The sequence below is a fragment of the Acipenser ruthenus genome, chromosome 3, assembly GCF_902713425.1.
Source record: "Acipenser ruthenus chromosome 3, fAciRut3.2 maternal haplotype, whole genome shotgun sequence".
NCBI classification, from domain to species: Eukaryota; Metazoa; Chordata; class Actinopteri; order Acipenseriformes; family Acipenseridae; genus Acipenser; species Acipenser ruthenus.
Genome location: NC_081191.1, coordinates 15907402 through 15919434, shown reverse-complemented (window position 1 = coordinate 15919434; position 12033 = coordinate 15907402). Strand labels below are relative to the sequence as shown.

At 35.9% G+C, this 12033-nt stretch overlaps 1 protein-coding gene across 2 annotated transcripts in view; it reads right to left on the bottom strand.

Annotated features, from left to right (window-relative positions):
* LOC117394707 (carboxypeptidase Q-like) overlaps positions 1 to 11803 on the bottom strand; it is a 142236-nt gene extending 130433 nt beyond the window's left edge. The window contains exons 1-2 of one of the 2 annotated variants that reach the window (XM_033993191.3): positions 11707 to 11803; positions 9130 to 9593 (exon numbers count right to left, since the gene is read on the bottom strand). In XM_033993191.3, the coding sequence (XP_033849082.3) occupies positions 9130 to 9559 (430 nt within the window). In that variant the 5' untranslated portion in view covers positions 9560 to 9593; positions 11707 to 11803. Of the gene's footprint in view, positions 1 to 9129; positions 9594 to 11702 lie in introns of both variants that reach the window. The other variant, XM_033993192.3, reaches the window with a different exon arrangement.
* Positions 11804 to 12033: the final 230 nt, after the last annotated feature.

Genomic DNA, 12033 nt, shown 5'->3' with positions numbered 1-12033 from the left:
TGTGATTACTGCTTGGTAGAATAAACAAAGTAAACATGTCAATGTGTGGTGCTATTTATGTTACTTTTTAGTGTAATTGTAATTATTATTACAATTACTGTAGCATAATTGTAACTAATTGTAATTTAAAAAAACAGCATTGTAATTGCAATTTCAGCAAACAATTATGCTGTAATTGTAATTATAATTAACCCCTGGTCTGGTGGGAACACCCTGTTTTGTTGCCGTGCACAGCCATAGCCAGGAGCAGCAGACAGTGGTGTAGTCCTAAATATGAATTTACTGGAACGGCACAAAAACATAAGTGGCGAGTTTTCAAACTTCAACTTTAGGTCTCCCCTAATCCTCCTTTGTTTTAGACTAAAACATTCAGTTTCATTAAACTATCTTCAAAACTCATTCTTTTAAGCCCAGGGATTAGTCTAGCTGCTCTTCGCTGGACTCTCCCTGAGGCCACAATGTACTTTTTGTATTGTGGGGACCATAATTAAACACAGTAAGGTCTCACCAGTGCATTATACAAAACCTCATCATTACTTCCTGTTTGACTACGTAACCAAGCATTCTGTTTGCCTTTTTAATTGCTTCCCCACACTGTCTGGTAATTGAAAACAAAATATCAATTGTTTCTAGATGTTATGACAGTAAAATTTCAAAGTCGTTCTCACAGTGGGATCCAGGGATCTGCAAAGGCTGCCCAGAAGGTTCCAAGGAAATTCTAGAAACTCTTTTGTAAAACAGAAAAATGTTCTTTCGCTGCTGTGTTGAGAAACAGGCCTTGCGATACTTTATACACATTAAACATTTTTCTTTCGCTGCTGTACTGTGTTGCCTTTTCCACAGTTTTTAGAAATACTAAAACGTTTTGATTAGAAGTCTTTTTCTGTGCCCTCAGTTTTTAGTTTGGGGGTCCACATCCAAAATTATTTTTAAAAAGGGTCTCCCCCCAAAAAATGTTTGAAAACATATACAGTAACATGGCATCAGCAGGTGTGCCCTTTAAGGACAGAGAAACAAAAATTGAATAGAATATTAAAGTGCAATATATCTGAGGTGGCAGTAAAACAGTAAAAAAAAATTCTCAAGCTAGTCCGTCACAAGAAGAAATGACTTCATCTAAAATATGCAGATTGAGGAAACTGATGAAAATGAAAGGGTTAACAAGTGACTGTATTACAAAACCTACCATTAATTTTTCCCTACATTAGTTTCTTCTAGAATATGACATCTATAATAATAAGATTAGACTGTGCCTTCCTTACTGCTGCTGGAACCCATGAATCATAAAAACCAAATTACAGCACTTTAATGAACATGAAATTATTATCTAGGAGAACTGTCAAATACATTGAGGTAGACTGCAGTTCGGAAAATACTGGGGTCACAGTCCTGATAAATGTGATCAGAGCAACAGTTCCACTGTATGTAAAAAGAGTAAATCATTACCACTAGCATGACCCCCACCCCCCAAAAAATCTAAGACATCAAACAAATCAAAAAGTAAATATTGGCATTAAAGACTCATTGATATAAATCCAATATCCCCAGTTTGTGATTATTAAGGATATGATGACAGGAATAAATGACTGGAGAGAACGAAGAATAACTAGCATTAGGTAATGTACTGTAAGCCGCTTGGAAAATTACACATTTGAAATATATTGTATGAAGGCAAACACATTACAGTTGAATAGCACAAGCTTGTACACAAACAAAAAAGGTTTACATTTACCAGCAAATGGGACCTAATGAGTTTAAATTCACTCATTTGAACCTTACTGCTTTCAGTGAAGAGCAATGCAAAACTACATGACCTTATTATTTGAATTAATATGAAGAATCAGTAATATGTTCTTGCATGAGAACTTTCTTGGTCGGATTCTTCGTATGTTGCTCAGGAACAAACAGCAAGTGCGTGCCAGAGTGGAGATGTGCTGCGAATAAGAGAGGGAGGGGTCCAGGGTGACTCTGAGGTTCTTATCCTGATGTAACTATCACTGACACTGTTATCTGCTCCGTTACTGAATCGTATTTTGTCATGCTTGTACTTGCTAGAACCAAAGTCATTGTATTTTTATCTTGCTCTTAATTGTATTATTACTTGTACTGTGATTCTTGAAATGTATTTTTGTTTACGACTGTAAGTCGCCCTGGATAAGGGCGTCTGCTAAGAAATAAATAATAATAATAATAATAATAATAATAATAATAATAATAATAATAATAATAATAATAATAATAATAATGATAACAAGTAAGTAGCACCTTCGGTGGTTAAGCCACCACAAGGAAAATGTTGTATTGTCCTTGACTGTGTCTGGACAACCTGGCTTTAACATTGGTTCACACTGAGCTGAGATTTTAGGATGTACTACAATAACAGATTTTTTTTTTTTTTTTTTTTTTTTTAGCTGAAGTACATTTTCAATTATTATCTAACATCATCTAGCCGTGGACCAAAGAAAGCTGTGTTGACACTCATTTTGGCCTGTCTCTTCTGATTATTGTTCTCTGTCAAAGCTTAACCTCAGTAATTCAAGCTCTTTTCTCATACCATGACTGCAGATAAGTTTCCTTACATTTTGTAGATAGAGGTATTATAGGTTTTTAGAATGATATTTGACACAAGTATTGAACTAATCTAAAACAGGTTCCATTTACTGGTTCAACGGAGGGTAGTGCACAGCAATAGCTGTAGGTCCAAGTCAATCAACTACTTCCCTGCAGGGATGTAAATCTTCCCATTACTGGGAAAATAGAAGGGAAGTTCTGCACTTACCGGTAGGGAAATCATTTCACAAGGTGAGCAAGCAGGTACAAAGTTATTGCCAGAAACACAAAATAATATTTAACAAAAAAAACAACATCAGAACTGCAAAAAATATATATAGAATACAAATAAAAAGGCCTCTTGACCAGAGGGTCGTGGGTTCAATCCCAGGTGGGGGACACTGCCACTGTACCCTTGAGCAAAGTATTTTACCTAGATCACTCCAGTAAAAATCCAACTGTATAAATGGGTAAATGTAAGTAAAAATAATGTGTAAAAAATAATTTAATTGTATGTAAAAATAATGTGATACCTTGTAACAAAAGTCGCCCTGGATAAGGGCGTCTGCTAAGAAATAAATAATAATAAAACTGATCTGTTGCTGACACTTGTGCTGCAATGCTACAGCTTGCCAAAATTTCCAACTGGTACTGAGCTTGGAATCTATAAAACTGCCTGGCAGATCTAGTTTGGCATATTATTTTTTTAGTAGACGTTTCAAAGTAGCCTATTTCACATTTGTACAGGCCTTGTAGCTATCCATCCACGATTCTGTAACTGATGAAAACCACAGCTTTATATAGATACATTAAGACTGAAAAATACCTCTATATAAGATATTAAATGTAATCAATAAGCAAAGCTAGCATTTAGTGTATTTTGACACACTAGGAGATCAACTATGTGTTTGAACAGGAGCTTTTGATGACATGTGCCTACTACAATTGGTCACAGGAAATATACTCTCCAAAACAGTTAAATACAGTTAGCCTAATGCCTGAAACGTGTTAAAAACACACTCTATAAAGTATCTCAGAAGTATCTGTTGAAGAAGGTTTTTAAAATGCCATAGAAAAATCTAAGTATATTGAATTAGTTATTTTCAAAAGAAGATTATGTACAACAAATAGTAATAAGGCATTATAGATAAATTATACAATACATTATAACAACATGTGTTCTTTGGGATTTCAGATTGTACTGTTGTGGCAGTGAACCCCCACAGAAATAATGTCTCTCTGGTTGCTGCTCCAAGTAGTGAAAAGATCAATATGGGAGAAAGCTCTAAATGAGGACTTAAAATCAAACAAGGTTATCACAGAGTTACAAATTCTTCACTGAATCAGAATTCCACAGCAGAAATTATACTTGATGAACTTAACCATAGCGTAAGCATGGTCTACACCAAATAAAAATGACAGACTTTACCCTACGTGTGTATTCACCTCTCACGGGATAAATTAATGATAAAAAATGTATGGAAACTGGTAAGGTCAGACAACGTGTTTGACCTTTAATGAAAGGATCGCCTTTCATTAACCTTTACCAATAAAATACGTTATTATTAACTTCCCAGAAAACAGGTGCTCTCTGACACACTGATAAGTGGGAGACAACTGAGAAAGCTTTCGAATGAATGCATGCACTTTACAGTTCACCAGCCATGGAAACAAATTCTACAAAGCACATATGGTAATGAAGTACATTTGTGGCTGCTTTGAAGGTATCTCTGTCACTCATATGCATTGTAAAATATATAGCACCATTAAGGAATTAACTGTACTGTTATAGCAGTTGACTGCTAAACTCAAGTGACCATAAGTACAGGTTATATTGCATATTGTAAACTGCATATTGTAATCAGTTTTTAATTAGCAGCGTTAAGTATGGATATTCTCATTTCCAAGAATACAGCTTTTTTTTTTTTTTTTTTTTTACATAAGTCTTTCAAGCTCATTTCACCTTTTTGAATTGCTTGCACTGTTCATTTTGCACAGCGATTTTTTTTTTTTAAATTTTTTTCTTGGTATTGCATATTTATGTTTTTGGATATTGTAATATTACTTATTATTTTTAAACCATTTTTAAATGTACCTGAGGTGTAAAACATATAATTGCATAAGAGATATCGTTATCCTTTTCTTAAAGGAAAGCATACTTTCCTTACAAAAAAAACATACGTTATTATTTTTAAAAACGTCCACAACTATTTTGTTAAACACATTAGTATAAATAAATGTCACTGGGGGCTGGTTTTACTGTGGTTCCGTAGCAAAAAAAGCTTTAAAATAGTTTATTTCAATTAAGTTTATTGTAACTGACCATGATGTCACCACTACATATCTGACTAATACAGTCCCTGGTTACAAACATCTCAAATATATTATTAAAGTAAGGAAAGTAACCTTAAATGTTTTCAAAAGGTCAGCATTTTGATCAGTGAAAGGGTGTTATGATACAGAAATGCAGGCAATGGTACTGTATAAGTATATACAAGGGTGTGCAATTAAAAAAAAAAAAAAAAAAATCTTGTCCAAGGGACAAAATGCTAAAAAAAAACACTACTTGTTCTTAAAAATCTACTTGCCCCCTCCCCGCCATGTATGTGGCTAAATCCTAAAATATTCTGACAAGTAATATAAGGTAAAGCATATATCAAAGCAATTCCATTCATTACAAGAGGATTACATAAACATTATATATGAAATGCCAAGAGTAAATACCTCACTGAAGGAACACTTCAGCTATTTCCTATCAAAGCAATTACATTTTACTGATTTCATCACTTTTGTTGTGAACTCTTGTCACAGTTTTTCAACATAACAATGGTAGATATTGCTTTACAAGAAGCATTGCTTCATTGAAATGGATATTGGTGGAATGGAAAAAGATCATAGGTTAGCCTAATCTCACCTTTGTCACAATTCAGATGACACATGAAGTTTAGATTTTGCATGTAGTGCAAATCAATGTTAATTAATATTACACTAAAGAACTGCAAGTGTTTGCAAATTAACTCAAACAAAGCAAATCAAAATACTGTAATATTTATTACCAATTCTGGGAATGTGCTAATGACACCACATTGAAGCTTTATTCACTAATAATAATAATAATAATAATAATAATAATATCTTTATATAGCATAATAATATTTTTATATAGCACCTTTCATAGTGGACCACCATCACAAAGTGCTTTACAGAGGTAGGCTGTGAACTGTGCATTATATGCAGTCACTTACAATAGGACATTGATAGAGCACAAGGAGTTTAAGTGACTTGCTCAGGGTCACACAGTGAGTCAGTCAGGTGGGATTTGAACTGGATTTGAACCGGTGACCACCAGTGACAGAGAAGGGATTTGAACCGGTGACAAGCCCTGGACTTTAACCACTGGACCGCACTGCCTCCTATTATTAATACAGTTGTTAGGGTAGGGTCATATAGCGTAAATAAGAGATTGTTTTCACATTTTCCCTTCCCCACATTTAGTTATCATCAGAATGTAATCTTCACAAAACCAAATGTTACTCTTGCCTTGGGCATAACTCGCTTATTCTAATGCTGTGCTTAGGTTAAAAATAATACTGCCTGGTATTGTGCAGTCTCTTATTTTAGAGGGTGGTTCAAGGGTTGCTTGACTTGATCAGCTTAAACCTATGTTGGTGAAAAACTATGCGCAGCTGAGCATAAACCTTGACCGATGAAACAGTAGATCATAAGGGTAATCAGTTATACTCAAGTCCATATTTGGACTGAAGTCGATATTTTTGTGAACTTGAGTCAGATTCGATCAGCACAGACTCTCAACTCTTTGTCAGTTTGTTTAAAAGCTGTGGTACAAATAAACAGATTTCCAATTTAATGTGAAAAGTTAAAACCAATACTGTACACTGAAGTAGACAATATTAAATAAATAAGTTTAGTTGCTGCTTAGTTACTGTCACTACCTTTCTTAGAAAGTTGTAACAAGTTCTAAAAACTTACATTGATCAGCTTTAACTCATGATAAATTATTAAAAGAATGTTGCTGTTTTTTGTTTTTATCATAAATGTGTGCATTTAGTTTTGAACTTTGAATTTCTCTTTCATCGATTCATATATCAATAAGTGCCTTGCTTTCAGCATCTGACCACATCATTCCACGATCCATTGTTTTACAACATAAGACTTAAAAATTGTGTACAGTGAAGCTGTACTTGTAGTCGTTCTCAATGCCTTCTGGTGCCTGTATTTGCAATGTCCATGCGCCAAACATATCAAAAGATAATTTTGGGACATTGGAGGATACACAAAAAATGTTGTTTGGTATAACACCGTCCACACTTCTGACAAACCGCATTACCTGATTCAATCTAATTTAAAACCTCTTAAGGTTGTCTCAAGTCTGTTTCTGGAATATGGTACTAAACACTCTGTAGTGTAGATGCTAACCATATTTAGCATTGTTAATCTTAAAAGCAACTAATACAGTTTAAATGTATAGTGTGGACAAGGCCTAAAGCATCTTGTTTCTGAGGCTCCCACTATCATGCCCCTTTGATGAATAGTTTAACATAACTTGAAGTTGCACATAGTTTATATAGGTCGAGTGGATCACATGAAACATTATATGACCACAGAAAAGTCCTTGCTTTGCATACCACATTGTAAGACCTGTGGGAAGTGTGTTTTTTTTTTTTTTAACAGCAAAGTGGCATTTGCCAGCATGAAACAGTGCTATCTGTTTCCAAGATGCAAAACAGGTACTTAAAATAAAATCAGAGTGAGTGTCACAATTATTTATATTTAGCTGGTGGGTATTTAGCTGGTGGGTAAAAGTATTTGTAGGAGGAATATTGCAATACAGGGATGGGTCTTATACTAAGTTTACTTTGGCTCACAATAAAATCTGGAAAGGACATCCTCATTTCTTTTTTCTTTTTTTTTTTTTTTTTTTTTTTTTTTTTAATTTTTTTAAAAATGTAGTCGTTGCCAATTAGTTTTTATTATTTTCTCCCCAATTTGAAATGCCCAATTATTTTTTTAGGCTCAGCTCACCGCTACCACCCCTGCGCTGACTCGGGAGGGGCGAAGACGAACACACGCTGTCCTCCGAAGCGTGTGCCGTCAGCCGCCCACTTCTATACACACTGCGAACTCACCGTGCAGCCGCCTCAGAGCTACAGCGTCGGAGGACAACGCAGCTCTGGGCAGCTTACAGGCAAGCCTGCAGGCGCCCGGGCAGACTACAGGGGTCGCTGGTGCGCGGTGAGCCGAGGACACCCTGGCCGACCTAACCCTCCCTCCCCCCGGGCGACGCTCGGCCAATTGAGCGCCGCCCCCTGGAATCTCCCGTCCACGGTCGGCTGTGGAATAGCCTGGACTCGAACTCGCGACGTCCAGGCTATAGAGCGCATCCTACACTGTAGCGACAGCTTTTACTGGATGCGCCACTCGGGAGCCCATCCTCATTTCTAATCAGCCCAATTCCACTCCCAATGGCTCATTTTGGCTTTTTACTGCTATATAACTTCTGATTGAACTATATGAATTTATAGGGGATTCAAATCTGATATAGGTTAATGCATAAGGTGGATCCAGAAATGAAGCGTTTATGTTCATTATTATTACCAGTAAAGCTAGGTTAATTATGAAAAAAAGTGCAAATTTACAGGCATCACATAAGAACATAAGAAAGTTTACAAACGAGAGGAGGCCATTCAGCCCATCTTGCTCGTTTTGTTGTTAGTAGCTTATTGATCCCAGAATCTCATCATGCAGCTTCTTGAAGGATCCCAGGGTGTCAGCTTCAACAACATTACTGGGGAGGGTGTTATGATACAGAAATGCAGGCAATGGTACTGTATAAGTATATACAGGGGTGTGCAATTAAAAAAAAAAAAAAAAAAAAAAAAAAAATCTTGTCCAAGGGACAAAATGCTAGAAAAAAAATCTACTTGTTGTTCTTAAAAATCTACTTGCCCCCTCCCCGTCATGTATGTGGCTAAATCCTAAAATATTCTGACAAGTAATATAAGGTAAAGCATATATCAAAGCAATTCCATTCATTACAAGAGGATTACATAAACATTATATATGAAATGCCAAGAGTAAATACCTCACTGAAGGAACACTTCAGCTATTTCCTATCAAAGCAATTACATTTTACTGATTTCATCACTTTTGTTGTGAACTCTTGTCACAGTTTTTCAACATAACAATGGTAGATATTGCTTTACAAGAAGCATTGCTTCATTGAAATGGATATTGGTGGAATGGAAAAAGATCATAGGTTAGCCTAATCTCACCTTTGTCACAATTCAGATGACACATGAAGTTTAGATTTTGCATGTAGTGCAAATCAATGTTAATTAATATTACACTAAAGAACTGCAAGTGTTTGCAAATTAACTCAAACAAAGCAAATCAAAATACTGTAATATTTATTACCAATTCTGGGAATGTGCTAATGACACCATGTTGAAGCTTTATTCACTAATAATAATAATAATAATAATAATAATAATAATATCTTTATTTTTATATAGCACCTTTCATAGTGGACCTTTAAAAAAGGACATTGATGGTTCTTACCTGCTGAAGGGGTCCCAATACTGCTTCCCAAACCGAGAATGGCCATGCTGTGATTCCTAGGTTCCAGCATCATGGCATACTCTTCCCCTCTCACCCAGTGAGGAACCTTGACAGGCTCCAGATGGACATTCTCTAGGCCATCCTGAGTTAGAGCTTTGTACATGTACTTGATGGCAAGTTCAAGATTCGGTGAACCACTCAGTCTGTTTCCTATGGTATCTGTGAAATCAGCCAGTCTGTTATAGGATCGATTTTGAGCTTTGCCACTAACAGCAAGATTAATGATATCCAGAGCAACTTCAGAATACCTAGCTATCTCCCTTGCTGTTTCCTGTAATGTTTTCTCATTAACAGAGCTGGTCATATCCGAAGTTGTACCACTACACAGTGTAATAAGGTAGGCTAAAACTGTGACAAGAAGTGTATTCATTGTTTTATCCTTCACTTGCTCCTTCTTTAATGACCTATGAAAAAGGGGAGGGAAAAAGTATGTTTAAGATCAGTTTTACTTTTGTCATGTCATGGACACAGTACATGCATTTAATATAATTGATGGTCAAACCACCATCAATTACAGTTTTCATCAAGATACACTGAAAGATAAAAACAGCTCATTTGTAGAATTGATTTTAAGCATTTATTACTGTATGGATGCTTCATGGTTAACTCTACCACACAAAAATGGCAAGTAATGTGCACAGACGATAACTACATCTGAAATAAGTACTTTTTCTCTATGACTTCTTGACATTGTGTTTGGGCACTACATAACTTGGACTGCAATACACTGCCCTATATTAAAAAAACACTGTAGTGGAAGAGACCATGTCATGTGTCTAGAGACCTACAGCGTACAGTAGGAGGTGTACAGCTTGTTGAATATAATAATTTAGTATGCCTGCAGAGCACAATGCCTCATGATATGGATACAGTACGACAATTGGGTCATTCCATATGAAATCAATCACCAAAAACCTCGACCTCCTTTGATTTGTGATAAAAAAAATGTCCAATCATGTTTGCCTTTGGGGGAAGTGGCTACAGAGTAAATTTTAGGCCTGAGTGACATCCCTTTTCATGAAATACAGCTCATCAAAGCTGACCCATTTTGGCCCCCCCACCCAACCTTTCCATGGTCATAACTTCCTCCATAATTGACACAAGGTAGTTTTGGTGTTGTTTTAAAGCTCTCAAATAGTACTATCTTCTCATTCTACGGGTTCTGTGAAGTGTAAGATAAAAAAAGTTATGTGATTCTGTGACTTTTGACCTCACCTAGGTCAAATCACGTAACCTTAGATGTTTGTCAGTGTTTGATAGATTGTAGCCTAGACCCTTATCTACATTTCCTGCAAGTTTCATTTTGTGCCTGCCGTTAGTTGAGGCACAATACATTTTCTTAAAGGTAGGGTGGGAGTCCAAACCAGGTCAAGCTTTGATGACCTGTATCTCATGAAAGGTAGGTCACTCTGGCCTACAATTCACAGTGTAACCATTTCTTCCAAAGATAATATTTGCAAAAGTTTATCAAAATCAGAGGCGATCAAGTGAAAAATTGCCATTTTTTGATTGATTTCATATGGAATGACCCAATTCCCTTTTTTATTGATTCAGAGAAATCTGGACTGCAGAACAGACACAGACCTCACCTGACATCACATATCTTAAGAAGATGAATACAAGATGACCCCAATTTATTGTACCGTGCAACACCGCTGCACTGGAAGCTGGATTTAACTTGATGCAGTATCTTAGAGGTTTGTATGTAGATGCAACTGTCTCTCATTTGCAAGTTTTAGATGCCTATTAGAACAATGCAGCCCTGAGATGAAATGCAGGTCCTTTATTGACATGAACTGACTGACATGAAATAAAAATAATAATAATACAGTACAGTACCAAGATCACTGAAATGATTTGAAGCTGAAACAGACAGTAGTGTTCATGACAAAACTACTGTAGCACAGGAATGCCCTTGACCTAGTCCTTGTTTGTACATTTTTGTTTATTTGGTCACACTTGTGCTGTGAGTACCTTTTCCTTCAGTAAGCACGAGGAATGTAATGTACTGTAGTATCATATCTCCTTCAAAAATCGTCAAGCACTGGGAGTTGTGAAGCTCTCTGCGTTTCTCGTTTCTGTGTTTATTTACATGAGACATATTACATTAAACCGCAGATTATAACTTTGCAAGCAATGTTATATGTACATGTTATTTCTTTTTACCAGAGATATTTTAACCACTCATATATGCAGTTTTGAACTCCAATAAATTAATTCGTGTATCTGTTCTGTTTGTTCTAACTCAGCCACTAACCCCAACAATCCACCATGTGGAGCGACATAATCAGACCATTTTCAAAAAGTAAAAAATTAATTTTAATTGTCGTACCGACAAATCGACCAGTCAGACGTGTAAAGATAATGACACCGACACACAGAGATATATACCTAATCTATGTGGTCTGTTTCTGGACACTCATTCAAATAACATACACAGATATATGCATCAGTATTTAAAAGGAAATTATTGGTTACATGCCATGTAGGAGTTTAAATAAATATCAACAAACCTACGTGTTACTGTTGTGCACACACACAGCTATCTTTCTGTGCGCCCCTCAGTCCAGTTTGAAGTTCGACTTTGAACTACGTATTTCAGCTAAGTAAACATCAAACTATGGGGGCGCGAGAGGGACCAACTACATCTGTTAACGCATAGTGGTGTCAAAATGCGTTTTAAAGTCAATGTCTTCATAGCAATAGTGCGTTATATTATTAATACGAGATCAGATTTGTTAAGGACTGTGAAAGTCCCTTCTCTTTTTAAATATAGAAGCATACGAAAAAATACATGATGCAGTAACACTTAAAAACGTCTCATTAAATAAAAAAATAATAATA